General features: G+C 48.5%; 1 protein-coding gene across 2 annotated transcripts in view; it reads left to right on the forward strand.

The window, feature by feature from the left end:
- The window catches only part of SMAP2 (small ArfGAP2), a 46,870-nt gene that overhangs the window by 18,564 nt on the left and 6,666 nt on the right, over positions 1-21,640 (forward strand). For both annotated transcript variants that reach the window (XM_056846870.1, XM_056846869.1), the window contains exons 2-6: positions 9,086-9,219; positions 12,393-12,478; positions 14,619-14,697; positions 16,818-16,898; positions 18,013-18,091. In XM_056846870.1, the coding sequence (XP_056702848.1) occupies positions 9,086-9,219; positions 12,393-12,478; positions 14,619-14,697; positions 16,818-16,898; positions 18,013-18,091 (459 nt within the window). The remainder of the gene's footprint in view (positions 1-9,085; positions 9,220-12,392; positions 12,479-14,618; positions 14,698-16,817; positions 16,899-18,012; positions 18,092-21,640) is intronic.

Here is a 21,640-nt window from a genome sequence, read left to right on the forward strand (position 1 = left end):
AGTTCTGCCATGGAAGCTCGCTGGGTGCCTTGGGCCAATCACACATTCTCAGCCTACCCTACCGCACAGGGTTGCTATTGTGAGGGTAAAATAGGGAGGGGAGAATTGTGATGTAAGTCACATTAGGATCCCATTGGTGAGAAAAGTGGGGATAAAGAAAACTGAAACCCTACAGTGCTTAGGAACAGTTCAGGGCAGCAGGAAAAGAGGAAGACCCAACAAGAGATGGATTGACTCAATAAAGGAAGCCACAGCCCACAATTTGAAAGATCTGAGCAAGGCTGTCAAAGATAGGACATTTTGGAGGACATTGACTCATAGGGTCACCTTGAATCAGAAGTGACTTGATAGCACTTAGCACACACAACACATGGTGCTTAGGGTTTCCATTGCACACAGACAGAATTCTTCAGTAGGCCAACAGACATGAGAATTTTAGGGACCCATGCACTAGAAACAGTGATTCTCTTCTACCCTTCCCTGCTCCCCAACCAGCTGTTGTCACAGGTCAACCTCTGCTTATTCATTATCTGCAACCAAGTTATCCTAAAGATAGCGCAGAACCATTATACAGGTGTTCCCTCTTAGCTTTCCCTCTCAGTGTATTCCATTTTCTCAAATCTCTTTGTCAATTACAATGCAGTCCGGAAGCCTTAAGAATCATTAGTCTTCTAGACAGCAAGTACAAAATGCTTTTTGAGCCTGATCATTTATATTGGCTTTTGGGCTAACCTACTCCACGGTTCTTGGAGCAGTATAGATAAAAATGGATGATTCAATTCTAAAAATGGACCACTTTAAATGACTTTTTAAAAAACGATGTCCAGAGCCAACTTAGTTTTCTTGCTTGTGTTGCCAAGCTGCAAAGCATAATTTAGTTGTCTGCAATTGTGGACTTTGTAAGTAAAACGACATTTCATGAAAGTATCATACCTAATTGTGTGGGACCGCACTGTTCAATTTGTACTTGTCTGTCCTAATCCAGACAGGTTTGTGTCATTCATGCTTTTTTTCATATTGACATTGTCAGATTTTTTTTAACATGGCAGCATGTGTTGTAAATTAATTCAGTCACACAACTTATATAAATTCTTTATTTTATTAGACTTCTGTCCCGCCCCTCCCTGGCTACAAATAAATAAAAACAAACAAATTCTGAATTAAAAGCAAATCTGAATTTAATACAAAAAAGGCTAGAGTCTACTAATTTCCTAAAAATGAATCCTGCCCAGAGTTAGTATCCTTTTTTGAGTGTTTTTTTAAAAAAGAGAGAAAATAGGGGAGCCACTTAATGGTTTACCTCGACTGTGAATTTTCATTTATGGTGGGTTTCCTCTTAATCTCAGGAACTAGCATGTCATCCCAGGAACCCTGGAGTCCATAAAATGATTTTATGTATCTGTATCGATCCAACATTTCACCATAAAGTCCTCAAAGCAGTTCACAACATCATCAAAAAGGCAACAGCGGCTTCCCCCATTGGTGAATTAGGAATCACAGTTGCATGGGGAGTTGGTTGCTTTAGCCCTTTCTGAACTGAATAAGAGATCTTGTCATGTCCTGGGAGCCAAGCATGGAGAAGCCGGGTGCCGCCCTTTTTTGATGTAATTCCATTGGAATGGCAGCAATATTCCTAATTCTTCCCCACACACACACATGTTTCTGAACGTTCATGTTGTTAAATTATAAATGGTGGGTGGAAAGTGCTGTCAAGTCACAGCCGGTTTATGGTGATCCTGAAGGGTTTTCCAAGCAAGAGATGTTCAAAGATGGTTGGCCATTGCCTGCCTCTGTGTAGCAACCCCGGACTTCCTCGGTGGTCTCCCATCCAACCCTGCTTAGTTTTTATGAGATTGGCCAGCCTGGGGCCATCCAGATCAGGGCACAGTTTATAAACACAACAGTATCACTCAAACGGTCTTTTTCTACCTCATTGAGAAACCCGACTGCACTGTGACACCCAGCACTCACTTCTGGGCCGGCTCTTGACATAGTTTTACGCACATTTGCGAAGAAACTTGCTTAAAATGGATTTATCTGTAAATCGTAGTGCCTAGAACTGCAGCCTCCGCTTTCAAGCAAATGATTTTGCTTAGCGCCCTTGCCTCAGTCTGTATCTGCTTGGAGACAAGTCCTGCAGGGCTAAAAACCATAAAGGCTGCCTGACCCAAGTTTTTTGGATTGTAAAATATAAATGCTCACAAAGAAGACATGCTTTGGTTGTTACTACCCAGTTTTTTTGGGAAATAGTTAGTTTACATTGACAGATTATTTATATCTCATTGCATTTAATCCTTTTGCATTTACATAGGTGCATTTTTAGGAGTTCGAGACTCATCTCGTCCGTAGTCTCGGTAACGCAGAGCAACCCTGTAAAGTAGGCCAGTGATATAGTGTGAAAGGCCATCTAGTGAGTACCTGCTCTTGATATCTGATCAAGACTTCTTTTGTTACCGGCGAGTCTGACTTCATAGCACAGTGGCTGACATAACTGGAGATGGAAGAGATTCACTCGAAGGCTTTTGTACCTTGGCTTGGATCCTGTGGAACCATTTCTGCAAAGGGTGAGGCCTTTCACTGATACTTGAGGTCTCTTGCATCAGCAGGAGAGACCACTTTCAGCAACATGTCCATGGGCTCCACACGCAGGCTTTAAAAAAGAATATTAATAGCTTTCTAATATTTTGCGTATTTTTGGAACCTTGTGTTTTCAAGAGTGGCTGGAACTTGTGTGAGAGGAGAAGAGTTCATTCGTGTCTCCTTCAGCAGCCTTGGTGCTTGTAAGTCTGGAGGTTCTTGGTTGGAAAAGAGGCCTTTCTTCTCCACCGCTGTGTCTTGGGCGCAGTGGAGAAGTCCTCGGCGATCAGGGCCACAGGCCGACACGGTTCCATTCACAAGCCTCTCAGAGCCGTTGGGCTTCAGTGCTGTTGCATGGCCGGGCAGCTAACATCTGCAACTTCCTGAGCTTTGAGGTATTCTTATCCTCTTTCCAGCAAGAGCTGATCTCTCTTTCATTGCACACAAACTACAGGTCAAATGTCGCCTTATTCTTCCCTTCCCCACCAACCGACCCAGATGCGCATGTATTTTAATGCCACTCGCCAGCCAAAAAAGGCTCCCAGTTCCGCTGCTTGCTTCATTTATGCATTTTTTAAGCTGTCCTTGCTGTGGAGTCGGCAGGCAGTCGCTTGGGTTCTGACAGTTGTTAATGTTTTATTTATACTGCAGTTCTTCTCCCTTTTCTCCCCCCCCCCCCGCCGCCGTTCCCTGTGCGTTGAAGCCTGTGCTCCTCTGCCCTAGTTCTTCCTGTTCTCGGGCAGGTGATCTTGCCAGGTGCCGTGCTTTCTCTCACTCATGACCCTCTGGTTCCTTGCATCATCCCTGTAGAAACATATTTCCGCTACTCTACCAAGTCTTGTTTGACTCCAAAGTGCACAGCATAGTACTGATGTAATCTTTGTAAAGTAGGCTATAGCTAGTCCCTTTTTTAAAAAGAGAATTTATTAAGAGAAAATGAGAATATAACAATAAAAGAAAATGGAAATATAACATTACTAAAATACTCATAACACAAATTCTTGGAAAGAAACTAAAACCGTGCTGCTAATATAACTAAAATACCCATAACAGTGAACCAAGCAATACTCTATTTATCTAAAATCCACATGATTATTACATCACTACCTCTCTGTGATTTACACATTGGAGTGTTTTTCCATCCTTGAAATTGTTAAATTCCAGCAAGCATCCAGTTCTTCCGTATTTTTGTCGTTATTAAATTACATCAACTTAATTAAAGCATAGGTTTCTTTAACCTTATCAAACCAATTATTTAAATCAGGGAATTTATTGCTTTTCCAATATCTCGCAAGATTTGTTCTAGCAACTGTTAGTATATGGAGAAACATAACTTGAATATCCTTTGGTTTATCTGGAAAAGGCCATTGCTATTCCCATGCTACAGATATGGTGGGAGTGTTAACTGAAGCAGGCAGTCTCCTCTTAAATTGGGGGAATTAGCTGGAGACAGAGAGAGAGAATGCGTGTAACTGGGAGCATATACCTATGTATGTATGCGAGGATCGTCCCTTGTGACAACTCTTAAACTGATCAGGCAGTTATATAATAGAAACAGGTTTTATTAAAGAATAAAGATAATGAAAACAGTACATATATTTCAAGTAAGAGCTGGCTAAGAAAAGGTAGGAAGATGGATAAGGTTTCATGGAAGGGTAATAGTTGCCAGTTTTGAAGGGACGTCCAGGGAAAGCAATGTTGAAGAAAAAAAAACAGCGTTTCCAGGAGCAAAGGAGAAAGGCTTACACACAAGTGGGGGTATGTGCACGGATCTAGAACACACACACGATGAATGGCCAAAGAACCAATATTTATACCCCAAATGGGTCCTGAGGCGGTGTGAGGTAAGCTGGCAGGAAAGCCAGAGACAAAGAATTGATTGCTTTTCCGGGGTTCCAGCAACAAGATAGGAGAGGTTTGATAAGTCGTCAGGACCCAAGAAAATGCCTCGGCTATTCTCTTGCTATCTGATTGATTGGTGGGATGGGTGCCGATAGGGTAAATAATGGTCTGCTCAGAACACTGATTAAATCGCCTTAGGGTGACACAGTGGGGAATAGTTGATCCCATTGTCCAGCCCAGCACAGGGGAAAAGTTCAGCGGCCAACCACCTTCCTGCCCAGGCTTGACACACAAGATGGATCCCAAAACTCAAAGGGGCATCCATTTTGTGGGGAGCAGCATCTTGCACTTATGCCAGTCTTTGGCCCCCATGCCTCCAGGGCACCCCTTAATGGGAGGAGGGGTCCGACTGCTTACAGGAGGGATGAGCCAAGGATCTCCTATGTCTGGGGCACAGGCAAATTCTGTTAAACCAAAGAATTGGCTTAACTGCTGTGTATGTTTAACTCCACCCTGACCTGGATGGCCCAGGCTAGCCTGATCTCGTCAGATCTCAGAAGCTAAGCAGGGTCAGCCCTGGTTAATATTTGGATGGGAGACCACCAAGGAATACCAGGGTTACTGTGCAGAGGAAGGCACTGGCAAACCACCTCTGTTAGTCTCTTGCCATGAAAACCCACAAAAAAGGGGTCGCCATAAGTCGGCTGTGACTTGACGGCACTTTACACACACGCACATGTTTAACTCCAGCACTTTGTCACTTTGCCAGCTGCAGGTGGCATTACCAGTTCCGGTGTGGCGAAGGCCACCATCTTAAATATGCCTACTGAGAATAAGTGCCCTTGAGCTTTATGGGGTTATTCATGTAGGACTGCACCTCAGAACTCCAAAGAGACACCCTTAACTTAGCTACTTTCCAAACTCACTGCTGGGTCCCTCCATCTCTTTCCCCACTTTCCTCCTCCCCTGACAAATGGCGGGCTTCATTGTTCACTTCTTGCTCTTCCCCCCTCCCCACCCCCAATAAACTTCCACCTCGGTGCTTCACTTTGGAGAGGGAATCATTCAGCTGGAATCTAATTCCAGCCACAGATTTTATGCAGCAGACAAGTGAACAACCACCATGCATATGTATCTTAACCAAAAGCCGTACCAGCAGCTGTGACTGGGAGCAGACACTCGGCCTTCTTGTTTCTAAGCCACTGTCTTACCTATAGGTTTAAAGAGCCAAGTGTCTTTTTTAACCCGCAGAGAGCTTAAGGGGCACTCTTTGAGCAGACCAATGTCTTGGAGTAGGATTAAGCTTCCATTCTCCACCCCCATCGCCACATCGTTCCTTTGCTGGAACTGGCAGCCACCCTAAGTTGCTTTTCAGCGTGTATGCGTTTTCAAAATTGGGATTGTTCACGTATCTTCCCACGTCTTGTTTAATTGGGCCCTGAGTCATTTTGTTGCTCATGCATTCTGTCTCTCTCACTCATTGGTTACTGAGCTAAATGATGCTTCTGGAATTTCAGCCGAGGACTTCCAGTGTCACGTTTTGACTTACCCTTCCAGAAGTTACCTAGTTTGTTTGACTTACCCTTCCAGAAGTTACCTAGCTGGCATCCTGCGAGGGTTGTAAAGTGAAACAGCCCAGAGTAATGAATTGCGCATAAATATATTTTTTTAAAAGAGCAGCTTGAATAGGCCTCGCTATCCCGATTTCAACAGCGGTCGGTAGCTAAGCAGGTTGGCCACGGTTATGACCTGGATGGGAAACCACTTGTAAGGAACGCAGGGGTATCTATGCAAAGGAAGCTGACGGCAAACAATTTCTTGCCTTGAAAACCCCCTGTGGTCCTGGGGTTGCCATGAATCAGTTGCGACTTGACAGCACACAATTATTATTATTATGTTAGAGAAGACAGGTGCTGAGATTGTCCCAGAGGAGGGTTTTCATTACAGAGACACAGTGCTTGAAATTGATGGTGGCCCTGTAGAGCAGGATGTAAGTGAAGCATTTTGCGTTGTGTAAAAACACTCTGTGAATTCTTATTTTTTATTATTCAGTTTGTACTCTGTCTCCCCGCCCCCCCACGAAGCCAGGCTCAGGGTGGCCTCCAACATACTACAATCCATAATAATAAAATCTCTTTTCATTGATATGAAATCAGTCCAATTAAAATTCTAGAATTTTGTTCCTTCTTGCCATAAAATGTATGGTGCCCCAATATTGTCCAATGTAGATTGCAGAAGGGACAAAGATGGGAGACACAAAAATGAACAACCAGGGCTGTATTTATTGGTTTGTTCGTGGGTCCAAAGCAGGGGGGAGAAAGAAGAGGGAAAAGGGAAAAAGAGGATTGGGAAGGGACAAGAGACAGAAAAAAGGGGGCAAAAGGAAAGGAAAAAAGGGGAGGGAGGCCAGCTTATCTACGGACCGTTGCTGTCCTCAACTGTAGGCCTGGTGGAACATCTCTATCTTACAGGCCCTGAAGAAGTGAGCTAGGTCCCACAGGGCCGGGTCCTTGCCGCACACTCAGAAAGCGTTAGGTTCATGGAGCTGTGTTTACAGATGTGAGAGAGGATGCTGGTGGTTGCAGGTACGGGAAATGGGAAGAGCTCGCATCCGACTCGGCAGCCCCCCAAAGCTGAAAGAGACCAAGATGTGGCCATCCATCGGGATGAAAAAATTTGCCTGCCCTACTTCGACAGTACGAGCTGAGACCCAAGGAGTGTCCGAACTTCAGCATCTGCAGATGGTGTCTGGGCTGGGCTTTGCGCGCCCCGGTAAAATGTGAGAGACTTTGCCAAAGGAGCAGGTTCCAGTCCAAGGTGTCTCACTCTCCCACCCGTAGGCGGGACTTTTCCCATGACCCTTGGAAGGTTCTGCTTTCCCAAGGAAGTCGTGTGCTTTGCTGGTTTGAGCCATCTGCTCTAGGGCGCCTGGGTATTGGAGCACCCTGGGCTTTTCTCATGTGCTGTTTGGGGCTGACCCCTGAGCAGAGGGTTGGCCCTCACGCTGTGGAGCCATGCAGACGAGCGCCCGGAAACCCTTCTGTCTGTGCCGGCTGCACTCAAAGCATCAGGTGGTTCTGTTTCAGGAGCAAAGCAAACCACACCCTGTGACCTTACATGGCCGTTCCTCTTCTGCTTTCGCAATACTATTTCCTGGCTTGTGTGGGAGAGAGACCGGATAGGTCTTACTGTGGATGAAATTGAATTCTTTCCTGTTCTGCCTTCAATTCCTAGGGAAATTTCCTCTTCTCCTGCATCATCAGCTGCATGTTGAGCGAAGAAGGTTTTTCATAAAAAAATTATTTTCATGAAAATGTGATGACCCACACACACACATTAGGACTGCTGTCTTAATTGATGCTTTATGTGTGGAGCTGTGGGGGAAATGTGGTGGTGGGGGAATAAAAATGTACCTGTGCTGGGAGCTGGCCTTTCCCAAATTCACGGCTGGAGAAACATTTCACGTTTCCTAGACACCATCGGTCAGGTCTTATCTGCTAAAACTGACGACGGGTGGCCTTGGTGCTACACGTTTCTCAGGCTTTGGAGGGAGTTCAAGCCGCTGGCATGGAAGGCTCTGGCAGCGAGCTCTGAGACACCTAAGGCCGGAGGAGCTCCGTTGCTCCCCTGTGTGAGGCCCTGCAGAAGCCCAGTTCAGACTCCTGCTGTGCCTCATTTGCTGGGGGCTTTTTTTGCCGAGTCGCCCTTGTTTTCCCCATTTGCTAAAATGAGGAAATACTGGATGGGCTCATAGCAGAGTTTGAGGGCTCAAACGAGCGGAAGCTTGTAAAGTGTTTTCTGAAACGAGAGCTCTGTTTTCATTGGGTTCTTCAGGCGGGTACAACGCTGCGGCAGTGCCGGGGGCAGCCCCTTGCAAACTGGTGCCAAGCTCCAAAAGGCTGCAGCGTGGCAGCTGGTATAGTAATTAATGTACCACAAGGGCCGGGGAGAGCCTGGTTCAAATCCCTACTCTGACAGAAGGTCACTGTGAAATTGCGACTGGCCTAACTTACCTCACAGGACTGACTGGTAAAAACGGGCAGGGGGGGAATAATCAGTCGATCAGTCTTTATTGGCATATAGTCAGAAACATAGCATGGGGGGTGTGGAATAAGCATGTACACACCACCCGAGCTTTTGAAGGAAGGCCGGGCCAAAAATGTCATAGGTAACATGTTGTTTCTTCAGCTTGTGGCTCTGCACCTCTGCAACAGAGACTTTCTCACGAAGGGAAATCTTTTACTTTACCAAGGACTCCTTCCTCTTGTTCTAAACCAGTGGTCTAAAAATCCTGCCTTTCCTCAGGTTTTAACTGTTGCGGGGGGGTGTTGTGTGTGGGGAGGTTTCTGGAGCAGTCGCTTAAAGAAGCAAGTCACTGCCTCTTCCTGCCTGCCCCCTTGTTTTCCAGCCTCCCCCCCTCCTGCTTTGTGCCTGCAGACGTAGCAGAGAGCGGGGATAGATGGGTCCCCTCCCTCTCGTTGGCCAGCATTCTCCCATGGTCAGGTTCCCCAGCGGTGAAAGTTTAAAAACCCAGCTCATATTTTAGACGGAAGCTCTTCCGGTTCCAGCCTGGCTCGCGGTGTCTTTTGGGCTGGAGGTCATTCAATACAGCCCACCTGGTGCCCCAAAGCACATTTGTGACAGCTTCCTTTTATCCCCCTCCCAGGGCCGAGATGGGCATCATGGAACATTGGCGTTTTCATCTGCATCCGCTGTGCCGGAATCCACAGGAACCTGGGTGTCCACATATCCCGGGTCAAATCAGTCAATCTCGACCAGTGGACGCAAGAGCAAATACAGGTGAGTAGCCGAGGAGTGCTTAGAGGACAGCTCTGAAGAGAAAGGTATCTCCCTTGTAGGATTTTTGGGAGGGGGTATTGGGTCATTCAAGTTGGCTTTCTCTCCTGCATTGTGGTATATTAAAGAGGGGAACTTGGGCCTAGCGGGTACCTCTCCTTACTGTAGGTGGGGGAGTGATGCAGTTGAAAGCTCATCCATATACTCCCGTCCCCTAAATCCCTGCACGTAGAAACCCAGTTTATTATTTGCAGGTTATATGTGTACTTCTGTCTCCCCAGACACACACCTGTAGCCAGAAACTGAATTAGCCTTTACAGTGTCGCCATCTCTTTGCAAAAACTAGGCCATATTATACTTCTGGAAAGGTCCGTATTTCGATGCATATCCTGCCTTATCTCCAGGATTCAAGGTAGTTCTTTTGCACAGAAGAAGCGCTCTTTCTCCCCACCATCGCCACACACCACAATCAATATGTGGCACCTCCTTTCTTATGCTCTGGCTGAAGTTTTCCCTCGGCCCTTCAGCCTTCCCCTTACCCAGTTTCTGTGCTGATTGTCAAGTGGTTTTCTCATTGCACAGTTGAGTGGTCTGGAAGCAGCCTGAGATGCTGTGATCTGTCAGCCAGGAGCTAATGGGGACCTCGCAGGGAACAGAGTCTGACACCTTAATCAGGTTGGAAAGGAAGGAGCAGACGATAGCCTGAACTGCCCGTCCAGAGTACCTTAAGCGTGCCCATGCAGGTGTTCGGCATACATTGCAAGCATGTTCTCCACATGGCAGCACACACGCCAATGCTTTTATACAACGCAGGTGACACTCGTGGCCACAAATGTATTTGGTTTTCTTAGATGCACTTTTGTGCAAAAAGTAAAAAACCAACCTTTGGCCCAAAGAAGTTGCCCTTGAACACATGAAGCTGCCCTTGAACACATGAAGCAGCAGCTCGCCATGGTTTCAGGCAGAGGTCTCTCACATCACCTACTTGCCTAGTCCCTTTAACTGGAGATACCGAGGGCTGAACCTGGGACCTTCTGCATGCCAAGTGGATGCTCCGCCACTGAGCCACGGTCCCTCCCTTCTGCATTGAACGTGGGAGTTTCATCGTCCTGATGGCATGCCCTTAGGATGCAGCTTTCACAAGAGGGTTAACTAAATCATCAGATGCCTTTCACGAGAGGGTTAACTAAATCATCAGTGGATTGGAGATGGGCTTCTCCCTCCAGAAGGGCTTGCAGGGTTATAAATGCATCCATAAGATATTTTGTGTCTTGCCTTCTTTTAACAGAATAACTGTTTTGATAATCTTGGGAGAACCCCGCACAAGAGCCAGGACGATGCTGATCAGCAGAATAGACTGCGCCAGGCAGTTGTGAATGGGCAAGGTGCATGCGCTATGTGACACTGAGGCTGCAAAATGGAGAAAAGCTTCAATAAACGGACTGCTTCCTAACTGCAAAACATGTTCTTTGCCGAACATGGGTGAACAGTGGATCGCCGTTGCTCTCTGGAAGTTACAAAACGCAGCTGTTTTCTGCTGATCTGTCAAACCGTGGCCACAAGTAGATTGCTGAGTCACTGTTTAATGTTGCTTTCATGCAGACCAGCATGCTCAGGCAGGCTTTGAGATTCACGCTTCATCTGGGCAGAGCAAGCTCCGGGCTTTTGCTCCAGGCATTCTGAGGCTGGGCAGACCTCAGCAGAATGGTGGCCCGGCTGCCTGAATGGGCTTGGGGACCTGTCCCATTGCCGAAGCTGAGCTGGTGTGGGCCTGGTTGCACTCGCTGCCTCCGATGCTCCCAAGGCTGTGAGGGTTTCTGTCACCGGCAGAACATGTTGGTGCTGTTGTTTTTTTCTGGAAAACGTTGCACTCCGATCTGGAAGCTCTCTCCCCTCCCTCCTCCAACATTTATTTATTTTCGAAGGCTTTCACGGTCAGAGTTCATTGGTCCTTGTAGGTTATCCAGGCTGTGTGACGTTCACACAGCCCGGATAACCTACAAGAACCTATTTCTTTATTTATTTATTGCATTAATGGCCCGTCCTCATTCCCAGCAAGCCGGGCTCAGAGCGGGTCACAACATTAAAATTCAGGAAAACATCAGTTGAAACGTACTGCAAAACATACTTTAAAATTATAAGCTCCACACCAACACAATAAATACAATAAAGGAAGGTGGCACTAATAAAGGGTACCATCCCAGGCACTGGAGAAACCTGGCCAGGCAGTGGGCGTTGGTGGGGAGGATGGGGAAACCAGCAACGGTAGTAATGGAGGAAAACTTGCGGCTGCCCTCAGGTGAAGGCCGGGCAGAACAGCTCTGTTTTGCAGGCCCTGCAGAACTCACTGAGGTCCCCCCAGGGCCCTGATGCTACTTGGGAGACTGTTCCACCAGGCTGGAGCCAGGGCCAAAAAAGCCGGGCCCTCGTCGAGGACAGCCGCACACTCCGTGAGTTGACATTGCAGGGATCCTCTTGTAGTCAACTCACAGCCTGGTGACATAGTGTACGTCAAAAGCAAGCCCCGGGTTGTGAATTCTGAAGCTTCCCCAAATTCAAGCCAAGGAGTCTGGAAGGGATCCTAGGCCAAGGAGGCAGGAGCCCCTGGCTGCCTCCGTTGTTGATGCAGACAGTCTGTCTCCTTTAGCATCTCATTTCCTTTGCTTCTACCCATTATTATTATTTTTGCCATCAAGTGACAGCTGAATTATGGCGACCCTGTAGGATTTTCAAGGCAAGAGACATTCAGAGGTGGTGCACCATCGCCTGCCTCCGCATCACGACCCTGGTAGTCCGTGGAGATCTCCCTTCCAAATACTAACCAGGGCTGACCCTGCTTAGCTTCTGAGATCTATCAAGATCAGGCTAGCCTGGGGCTGTCCAGGACAGGGAGCTTCTGCCTGTAGCTGCTAAATAAACAGTGGAGGAAGACCGCCAGCTGCTTCTACATCCCCGTGGCCTCTGATCCCCCTCTGGCTTTCTTGGCCTGTCTGTGGGGCATCCTTAGAAACCCTCAGCACTCAAAGCCTGACTAATGCTGGTCACATACAGAGCCAGCCCCACTTTCAGTATCTGTACTAGATACCTGCTCACTTGGCATTACTCTGTTCCTCCCTCCGTATTCCAGGGTTAAGTCCTTGCCCAAATTGAGCCTCAGGTGTTTCCTTCTCTTCCAGTGCATGCAGGAGATGGGGAACGGCAAAGCAAATCGTCTCTATGAAGCCTACCTCCCAGAGAACTTCAGGCGACCTCAGATGGACCAGCATCCTTTCTTTCCAAAGCTTTTTGGTGCTGATGTGGACCTCTGCTAGGAGGGAGGGGGTGTCCCTGCTGATCTCTGCATGAGTGCTGTCAACTGCGCCGGAACAGAATGCTTTGCGTTGTATACGTGCAGCTGCTTTCCAGAGGGTTTGCATTTGATGGGGTCTACCGTGGCACAGAGTGGTAAGCTGTAGTGCTGCAGTCAAAAGCTGTGCTCACAGCCTGAGTTCGGTCCTGACGGAAGTTGGTTTCAAGTAGCCAGCTCAAGGTTGACTCAGCCTTCCATCATCCTTCCGAGGTCAGTAAAATGAATACTGAGCTTGCTGGGGGTAAAGGGAAGATGACTGGGGAAGGCACTGGCAAACCACCCCGTAAACATAGTCTGCCTAGTAAACATCATGATGTGACATCACCCCAGGGTTAATGACCCGGTGCTTGCAGAGGGGACTATCTTTATCTTTTTACCTGTCATTAGGCACCTTCTTGGTAACTTGTTTATTCATCCATTTAAGAATTTATATGCAGCTTTTATCCCCAATGGGGTTCCAAAGCAGCTTACAATACAAAAACACAATGTACTGTTCACCAGCAAAAAACTGGGGGGAGAAGGTTTCTGTGCGCAGGGCAGGTCTTTCTGTCTGCCAGTTGATCTTTCGCCCACCTCTAGGCTTCAACCCTCAGGCTAGCTCAGGTTTTAAAAGGACCTGTAAGACTTGACTGGCAGAGGGAGGTTGGTTCCAAGAAATCATGCAGAACCATACACTTTTAAAAGCGGGGGTGGGGAGGGTTGGGAGTTCTCTTTCTCAGGTTATAATGTGAAATCTTAAATTCTGCCCTGGTAGAACAATGAAACCCTTGGGGTGGGTCATAGATTTTCTCCACTGCTGTGACAATGCCTTGGTCCTTTCCACAGTGAAATCCTGTGTATGCTTCCACACATGAAGCTGCCTTCTACTGAATCAGACCCTTGATCCATCGAAGTCAGTATTGTCTACTCAGACCGGCAGCGGTTCTTCAGGGTCTCAGGCAGAGGTCTTTCACATCACCTACTTGCCTAGTCCCTTGAACTGGAGATGCCGGGGATTGAACCTGGGACCTGCTGCATACCAAGCAGATGTTCTGCACCTGAGCCACAGCCCCTTCAAGCCAACCCCATTGGCCTTGGTGGAATTTGCTTTTGACTAAACACGGCATCAGACTGGGCTGTTGCTTTTAATATCTTCTTTATTGTGGGGCGCTTCCCCCCCCCTTCAATACCTCCCCTCTGTGCAGTCAGTCCTTGTAGTTCAACCGCCGCTTCCTTCCTTCTCCATGCTGTGCCTAGAATGACCATCTCGCCTCTTTCCCTTTTCTCCCTTTTGAAACTCGCTGTTTTTAAAAAAGCTTCTGAACGAATGCAGAATAAACAAAATTGCTGCAGTCGGTGGCAGTACCATAGAGCCCTTTGGAGTCCTATTCCGCCAGACCCTGCCCCACTGAGCAGGGGTCAGCTTGTGGTGGTCCTGGTCCAGCAGTGGCATAGCTTGAGGCCTGCAATCTTGTTTGCTGCCCTGATTCCTGCACCACCATAAGGCACGGGTGAGAGTTGCGTACACAATGCAGCATGCGCTCAAGCTATGCACCCATTCTTTAGTTGTGGCTAACTTTGAGCTTGGCCTCGCCTGGTATCAGCACCCCTCTATGCTTGCAAACAAGGGCAGTGGAAGCAAAGGCTGCATTTCAGCCCAAAGTGGGAGCCCTATCACACAGGTATAGGCTCTGTTGTTGCTGTTGTGGGGAGCAGCGTGGTGTAGTGGTTAAGAGCGGTGGTTTGGAGCGGTGGATTCTGATCTGGAGAATCAGGTTTGATTCCCCACTCCTCTACATGAGCGGCAGAACTGGATTTGTTTCCCCACCCCTACACACGAAGCCAGCTGGGTGACCTTGGCCTAGTCACACTCTCTCATCCCCACCTACCTCTCAGGGTGTCTGTTGTGGGGAGGGGAAAGGAAGGTGATTGTAAGCTGGTTTAAGTCTGCCTTAAGTGGTAGAGAAAGTTGGCATATAAAAACCAACTCTTCTACTTCTTCTCCCTGAAAAATTTGTGCGCTCGTTGTACCACGTTCCGCTGTCTCGTTTGTCCTTAACCGTCTTCCACACAGAGCAGTTGAGGGCTTCATCAGAGACAAGTACGAAAAGAAGAAGTACCTGGACCGAAGTCTGGACATCAACATCTTGCGGGTTGGTCTTAAATGTTTCGAAATGTTTCCCTCTCTTCCCGCCCCCTTAACGAATGTATGAGGCAGTTTCATAAATCCAGAGACAAGATTGTCCCTTCTACCTAGTCTGGTGTTTTTCTGCTCTGATGAGTCTTGGGGAGCGGTTGCCATGGGCAGTTTATTCCCCCCCCCCTTTTTTGTTAGCTGAGATCCTTCCAGGGATTGGACCTTGCTCGTGCGAAATGTGTGTCCTGCTGTTGAGTGATGCCGTGTTCATTGGCCCATCAATTTTTAATTCTTCTGCGGCGGCGAAGTGCTGTCAAGTCATAGCCAATTTATGGCAACCCCCTACGGTATTTAAGACAAGAGGCAGAGGTGGTTCGCCATTGCCTTCCTCTGCGTGGCAATCCTTTCCTTGGTGGTCTCCCATCCAAGTACTAATCAGGGCTTACCCCTCGTAGCTCCTGAGATCTGATGAGATCAGACTAGCCTGGGCCATACAGGTCAGGGTTAATAATTGTGTGCTGTCGAGTCCCAGTGAACCTGTGATGATCCCAGGACCATGGGGGTTTCAAGGCAAGACACGGGCAGTGGTAATTTGCCATTGCCTGCCTCTGCAGAGCAGCCCCCGTTTTCCTGGGTGGTGTCCCATCCAAGTACTAACCATGGCCAACCCTACTTAGCTTCTAAGTTTTGACAAGATCAGGCTAGGCTGGGCTATCAGGCTGCCTTCATTCTTTAGTATGCACTAATTTAATTCATTAAGAGACAGCAACAAAACCATTCACAGGCCAGAGTACCTTCATTTGGAGGTACTAAATGGTAGATTTAAAAATTTTCCCTTCAAGAAAAGAATATGTGTATGTGGCTTGAGTCAATATGACACGCTACGGCATATAATCATAAATTGTCATCTGCACGATGGCCCCCGTAAGAAAATAATTCTACCCTAATAATTGATAACATGAAATCTAGCCAAGAATCCTCTGTATGCCAGTTTTTATTGGACGATTCTATTCCTGAAGTCACTTTAAAGGTGGCGGGATTTCTGAATGGAAGTTGTCAAAACTAGGACCAAAGTTTAAACTGTATTTAAAGTGAAAAGGAATGGGCAGTGAATTTTGTGCACTGGTAATATTATGTTTCCGGTTATATGCCAATAAAGGTTGATTGGACTGGAGTTGAAATCCCAGTTCCAGTGCAAAAAGAGTGTCTGTATTGCAAAGGAGCATTTAGGCATTAACTCGATCATAACTTTTGGCGTTATCTTCAAAGCGGCTGTTAAGTAGTAAACTACTGATAGAGTAACAGCCTGGTTGAGATGGCTTCTTGCCAATGGCTGCCAGCTGCGGATATTTGACCTGGGGAATAAATGAAGCTGCCTTATACTGAATCATCGGACCATTGGTCCATCGCATAGTTGAATTGTGGAACTCCCTGCCCCAGGATGTGGTGATTGCTGCCAACTTGGAAGGCTTCAAGAGGGGAGTGGACATGGAGGAGAGGGGTATTCATGGCTACTAGTTAAAATGGATGCTAGTCATGCTGCATACCTATTCTCTCCTTGATCAGAGGGACATGCTGAATATATTAGGTTCTGTGGAACACAGGCAAGACGGTGCTGCTGCAGCCGTCTTGATTGTGGGCTTCCTAGAGGCACCTGGTTGGCCACCGTGTGAACAGACTGCTGGACTTGATGGGCCTTGGTCTGATCTAACATGGCTTTTCTTATGTCCTTATGTTTGAGTTCACAATTTGTGTAAGTTTGGCAGTGGCTCTCCCAGGTCTCGGAAGGCTTTCACATTACCCACTACCTGATCCCTTTAACCGGCAGTGGTGGGGATTGAACCTGGGACCTTCTGCATGCCAAGCAGATGCTCTACCAATAGAGCCACAGGCCCTCCCAGTTTTAAGGGAATGTACACTGGCTTATTTTCTAGGTAATGTTTTCCCCTTAGTTGAAACAGCCCCAGGGCCGCGACTCTTTGGGAGGGGAGGGGAACAAGCCAACTGGGTCCACGCCTGTGTGCGCCTTGCTACAGGACGTTTCCCACCAGCTCGGGAAAACCGCTTGCCAGAGGCAAAGGTGACATCCGGCTAGTTTCCGCACCCTCTCACCGTTTAGTTTGATTGTGTGTGCAGAAAGAAAAAGACGACAAATGGAAAAGAGAGGCAGCCTCGGAGCGGAAACTGGAGCCAATCGTCTTTGAGAAGGTGAAAATGGTAAGGGGGGGGGGCCTTCTCGCCGTGGCTCGTAGCTTCTTCTGAATTTCTGGCACAAGCTGCCTTGTCGAGATGGCGGACCGGATGTGGGAAGGCTGAGTGTGTCCTTTGTGATTAGCAGAAAGGAACTGCTAGAGACGTATGTGGTGAGCTGGAAGTGCTGGAGCTGGCAGTCTGCAGATAGGGATGCGCACTGCCAGACGCTGTTGCATCACGCAGGAGAAAGCAAAGCAGATACCCCAGGATTGTGCCTTTAGTGTTTTCTTCCTAACGTGCCAGGTCCCATGCAGGGTTTCTTTATAAACACGAAAGAGCATTCAGATATGGAACTCCGGCATGGTCAGTGGTTAGGAGTGGTGGACTCTAATCTGGAGAACCGGGTTTGATTCCCCAATCCTTCACATGAGCGGTGGGCTCTAATCTGGAGAACCAGGTTTGATTCCCCATTCCTTCACATGAGTGGCAGGCTCTAATCTAGTGAACCGGGTTGGTTTCCCCACTCCTCCACATGAGTGGCGGACTCTTAATCTGGAGAACCGGGTTTGATTCTCCACTCTGCCACATGAGTGGCAGGCTCTAATCTGGAGAGCCGGGTTGGTTTCTCCACTCCTACACATGAAACCTCCTGGGTGACCTTGGGCTAGTCACAGTTCTCTCCGAACTCTCTCAGCCCCACCTACCTTACAAGATGCCTGTTATGGGGAGAGGAAGGGAAGGCAGTTGTAAGATGATTTGATTCTCCTTTAAAAGGTAGGGAATATTGGGGTATAAAAACCCAACTCTTCCTCCTCCTCCTAACGTCTGGAATGACAAAGTCCCAGGAACTCAGTACTACATCATAGTAGCCCTGTTCACAAGTTATGGTGAATACATATGCAGCCTGCACATGCACGTGCATGTCCTTGTTTGTAACAAAGAGCCCCTATGCACATTCACTTTGCAAATGAAACCGGGGACCAGTACATGGCATCTGAGGCAAGCACCCCAGACTCTTTTGCACGAACGCAGAGATGCCTTGAAAAATCCCCCCAACGTCTGAAACCGGCAGCTTTCATCAGAGCAGCCGTGGAAGGTTCTTCCGACGCTCAAGTTTTTTTAATTTCTTTTGGCTCAGCCTCAGAAGAAAGATGACAGCCACTCCAGGAAAAGTCCTTCCAAATCTTCCGAGCCCGTCATGGACTTGCTGGGACTCGGTAAGAGCATCTTCTTTTAAATTCTTTTTTTGTCCAAAATGCTTCTGGAACGAAGAATGGGGAGGAGTTCTGTGCACTGTGTCAGGCGCGCCAGTTGTGTGACTAATATTAATGTGTATAAGAAGGTGCATCTGTCCAGAATGGTGAGGGAAGGTGCCATGTTTGCACAAAAGGAAGACAACCTGGAATGTAAGACAACTGCCCTAAAAAACGTTACACCTATTTTTTGTTATTACTGGATGTAACTGTTACTTGTGTGCAAATGTAAGATGGCGTATTTAAATTGTGGAACTCCTTGCCCCAGGATGCGGTGATGACTGCCAACTTGGAAGGCTTTAAGAGGGGAGTGGACATGTCCATGGAGGAGAGGGCTATCCATGGCTACTAGTAAAAACGGATACTAGTCATGATGCATACCTATTCTCTCCAGGATGAGAGGAACATGCCTGTTCTATTAGGTGCTGTGAAACACAGGCAGGGCAATGCTGCTGCAGTTGTCTTGTTTGGAGGATTCCTAGAGGCACCTGGTTGGCCACTGTGTGAACGGACTGCTGGACTTGATGGGCCTTGGTCTGATCCAGCATGGCCTTTCTTATGTTCTTATGACCCCCCTCTTTGTTGGTGGTATATTGGGGAGGGGGACTAGTTCTGTATTTGAGTAAATACTATACTTGACCTATAAGAAATCAAGGAAGAACAGGCTGTTGGGGAGTTCCTGGCATGTCGTCACCAAATCAGCCAGCAGCTCTGAAACTGAGGTCTGCAGTTTTCAGATTGTGCTCAGGAAGGAGCCTTTGGGTTCCCCCCTAAGCTGATAGTGTCGATACTCATTCCGGGTACGAGAAACACTTCCCTGAATGACACTGTCCATTTTCCCCGGCAGTGTTAGATGTCAGGAGGTCTCTTTGTGTGGTGTTAGGCATGCCTTGGTTACAAAGGGCGATGTAAGTACAGCTAGTCCTAGCTATTGCTCCTATGCCAACCGTGGGGGTGGCACCCCCCGAGAACAGTGAATGGATTGCAGGGTCTGACCTGCTGGACCATGAGCCCATATGGAGCTGTCATTTCCTTGTTGCCTTTTTGGATGGACCTATGGCTATAGCACCTGTGCATAGAGAGTTGGGGGGGGGGGCACCAGGCACCCTGCCTCTCAGCAAAGAGCAGCAGGGCAACAAGATCACTCAGTGCTGAAGAGGGATTTCTCCATGGCTGTGACCCTTGGCTTGTTCCACCTGAGTGTCCACTTCCTGGCATTCGGCTTGTATTTCCTGTCCCCAACTCTCGGTCTGTTGCCTACTGTCCTAACCTTTGGACCTGTCACTCCTGGTACATGACTCCGGAATTCGCACGGCTTCACTTGTTTTGCCGCCCTCCGGGTCCTGCGTGCTGGGCGTACCAAGTCTTGGGAGCATTTAAGGCTGCTTTGAACTAGAACATTCCCCAGAATGATCTACAGCGGGGCGGGGGGTCCCCCTTCACATGTGCTGACAGCAGCATGCCAGACCGTTTCGCTTGGTTCTCAGGGCCAGTTCTCTACCTGAGCTGCTGGGGCCAGCAGTGCAGGAGAAGGCCTGGCTGAGGGCTGTCATTGCCTTCGAGACCTGTGCAGCCACCAGCAGAGTCTGAGGCCGATCCCTGAGATGTTGGAATGCTGCTGGGCCATGGCTTGAACACATGAAGCTGCCTTATCCTGAATCAGACCCCTGGTCCATCAAAGTCAGTATTGTCTACTCAGACTGTCAGCGGCTCTCCAGGGTCTCAGGCAGGGGTCCTTCACATCACCTACCTGCCTAGTCCCTTTAACTGGAGATGCCGGGGATTGAACCTGGGACTTTCTGCCTGCCAAGCAGATGCTCTACCACTGAGCCACAGCCCCTCCCCAAGTGTGTCTGGCCCAGTAGAACCCTTTCTCTCTCCCCCCCACCCTGCCGCCACCAATTTTGTCAGCACATTAGCATCTTCATATTTCAGTTTTTCCAGTGCTCGGGCCACCAAAAAGATTTTCTGGTCCCTGATCTTCAGCATCCCTGGCGGCTCTGCACTGCAGTCTTATTTTTATTTATTGTTCTTCTGTCCTCTGTTCTGTTTTCACAACAACCCTGGGAGGTAGGTTAGGGTGAGAGTATGTGACTGGCCCAGGGTCACCCAGCAAGCTTCCACGGCAGAGCAGGGCCTCTGGACCTAATCCTGACGCTCGAGCTCCCTGTGCTACACCTGCTCTTCCGTTCTCAGCACGGACACGATCCCACAGATGTTTGAAGCAGGAGTTGTGGCCAAAGAGGGCTCCCAGAGCAAGGTGCCAAATGAGTTTGCTCAAGGTTTTTTGCAGGCGACCTCAGTGGGGAGGCCAAGTTGGTTATCAGGCGAGGGTTAGCAGAGCAAAGTGCAGTGCGCAACCTCCGAAGCCAGCTCTTTGAGGCCAGGCGCACCTTGCGCAAAATGTTTCATTCCGTTGGCAAGAGGCTCTCGGTTCCCCTTTCAGCAGGAAGCCAGCCTCTCAGGGCCTGTTTTGGCACATGAGCGTCTACGCACCAGGGTAGAGAATCTACGTGAGACCACGACGGCAGAGAACCACACTCTGGGAGTACTTTAATCTGTTAAATTTGGGTCAGCTGAGTAACTTGTATGTGGGCAGGGCTGTACGCGTTGAGTTGGACATTCAGACAGGCCCGGGGGAGCGGCGTACACATTTCTCCCTGCCTCATTTTTATGCTGTGAGGTAGGATGGATGAGAGAATGAGACTGGTCTAAGGTCACCAAGCTTCCAAGGAAGAGTGGGGATTCCAATCTTGCTCTCTGCAGGCCCAGCCAGTCACTTCCATCCCAGGGTCACGTCGGGTCTCTGCTCTGCCCGAGAGCACACACTGTCAGCAAGGAAAGAATATGGGCAGAGACCTTCCTCTGCTTGAGTCCCAGAGAGCCACTGCTGGTCAGAGCAGGCAAAACCCAACCGGATTGACCGATAACCTCAGCCGGAGGTGCGCACAGCCCCTTTGTGGTGGGAGCCAGCGTGGTGTAGTGGTTAAGAGCGGTGGTTTGGAGTGGAGGACTCTGATCTGGAGGAACGAGTTTGATTCCCCACTCCTCCACATGAGTGGTGGAGGCTAATCTGGTGAACTGTGTTGGTTTCCCCACTCCTACACATGAAGCCAGCTGGGAGACCTTGGGCTAGTCACAGCTCTCTTAGAGCTCTCTCGGCCCCACCTACCTCACAAGGGTGTCTGTTGTGGGGAGGGGAAGGGAAGGTGATTGTAAGCCAGTTTGAGTCTCCCTTAAGTGGTAGAGAAAGTCGGCATATAAAACCAACTCTTTCTTCTTCGTGCAAGGAGCGCCATAGGTGGCCACTTCTCCTGAGTGTCCCCTCGAGGGATGGAGTTGTAACATGTTCTCTTCTGTCTTCGCACGGGTCAGCTTGGCTACTGTTCTTTTGAAAAGAGATCGGCATTCTCGTGAGAACCAGAATGCGTGAGCCTCACACAAAACTCACTCCGTGGTCTCAGCAGCCCTGCGTCAGATTCTTTTGGGAGGTTTTTTTTTTTTTTTTGCACC

The sequence above is a fragment of the Euleptes europaea genome, chromosome 3, assembly GCF_029931775.1.
Source record: "Euleptes europaea isolate rEulEur1 chromosome 3, rEulEur1.hap1, whole genome shotgun sequence".
Lineage (NCBI taxonomy): Eukaryota > Metazoa > Chordata > Lepidosauria > Squamata > Sphaerodactylidae > Euleptes > Euleptes europaea.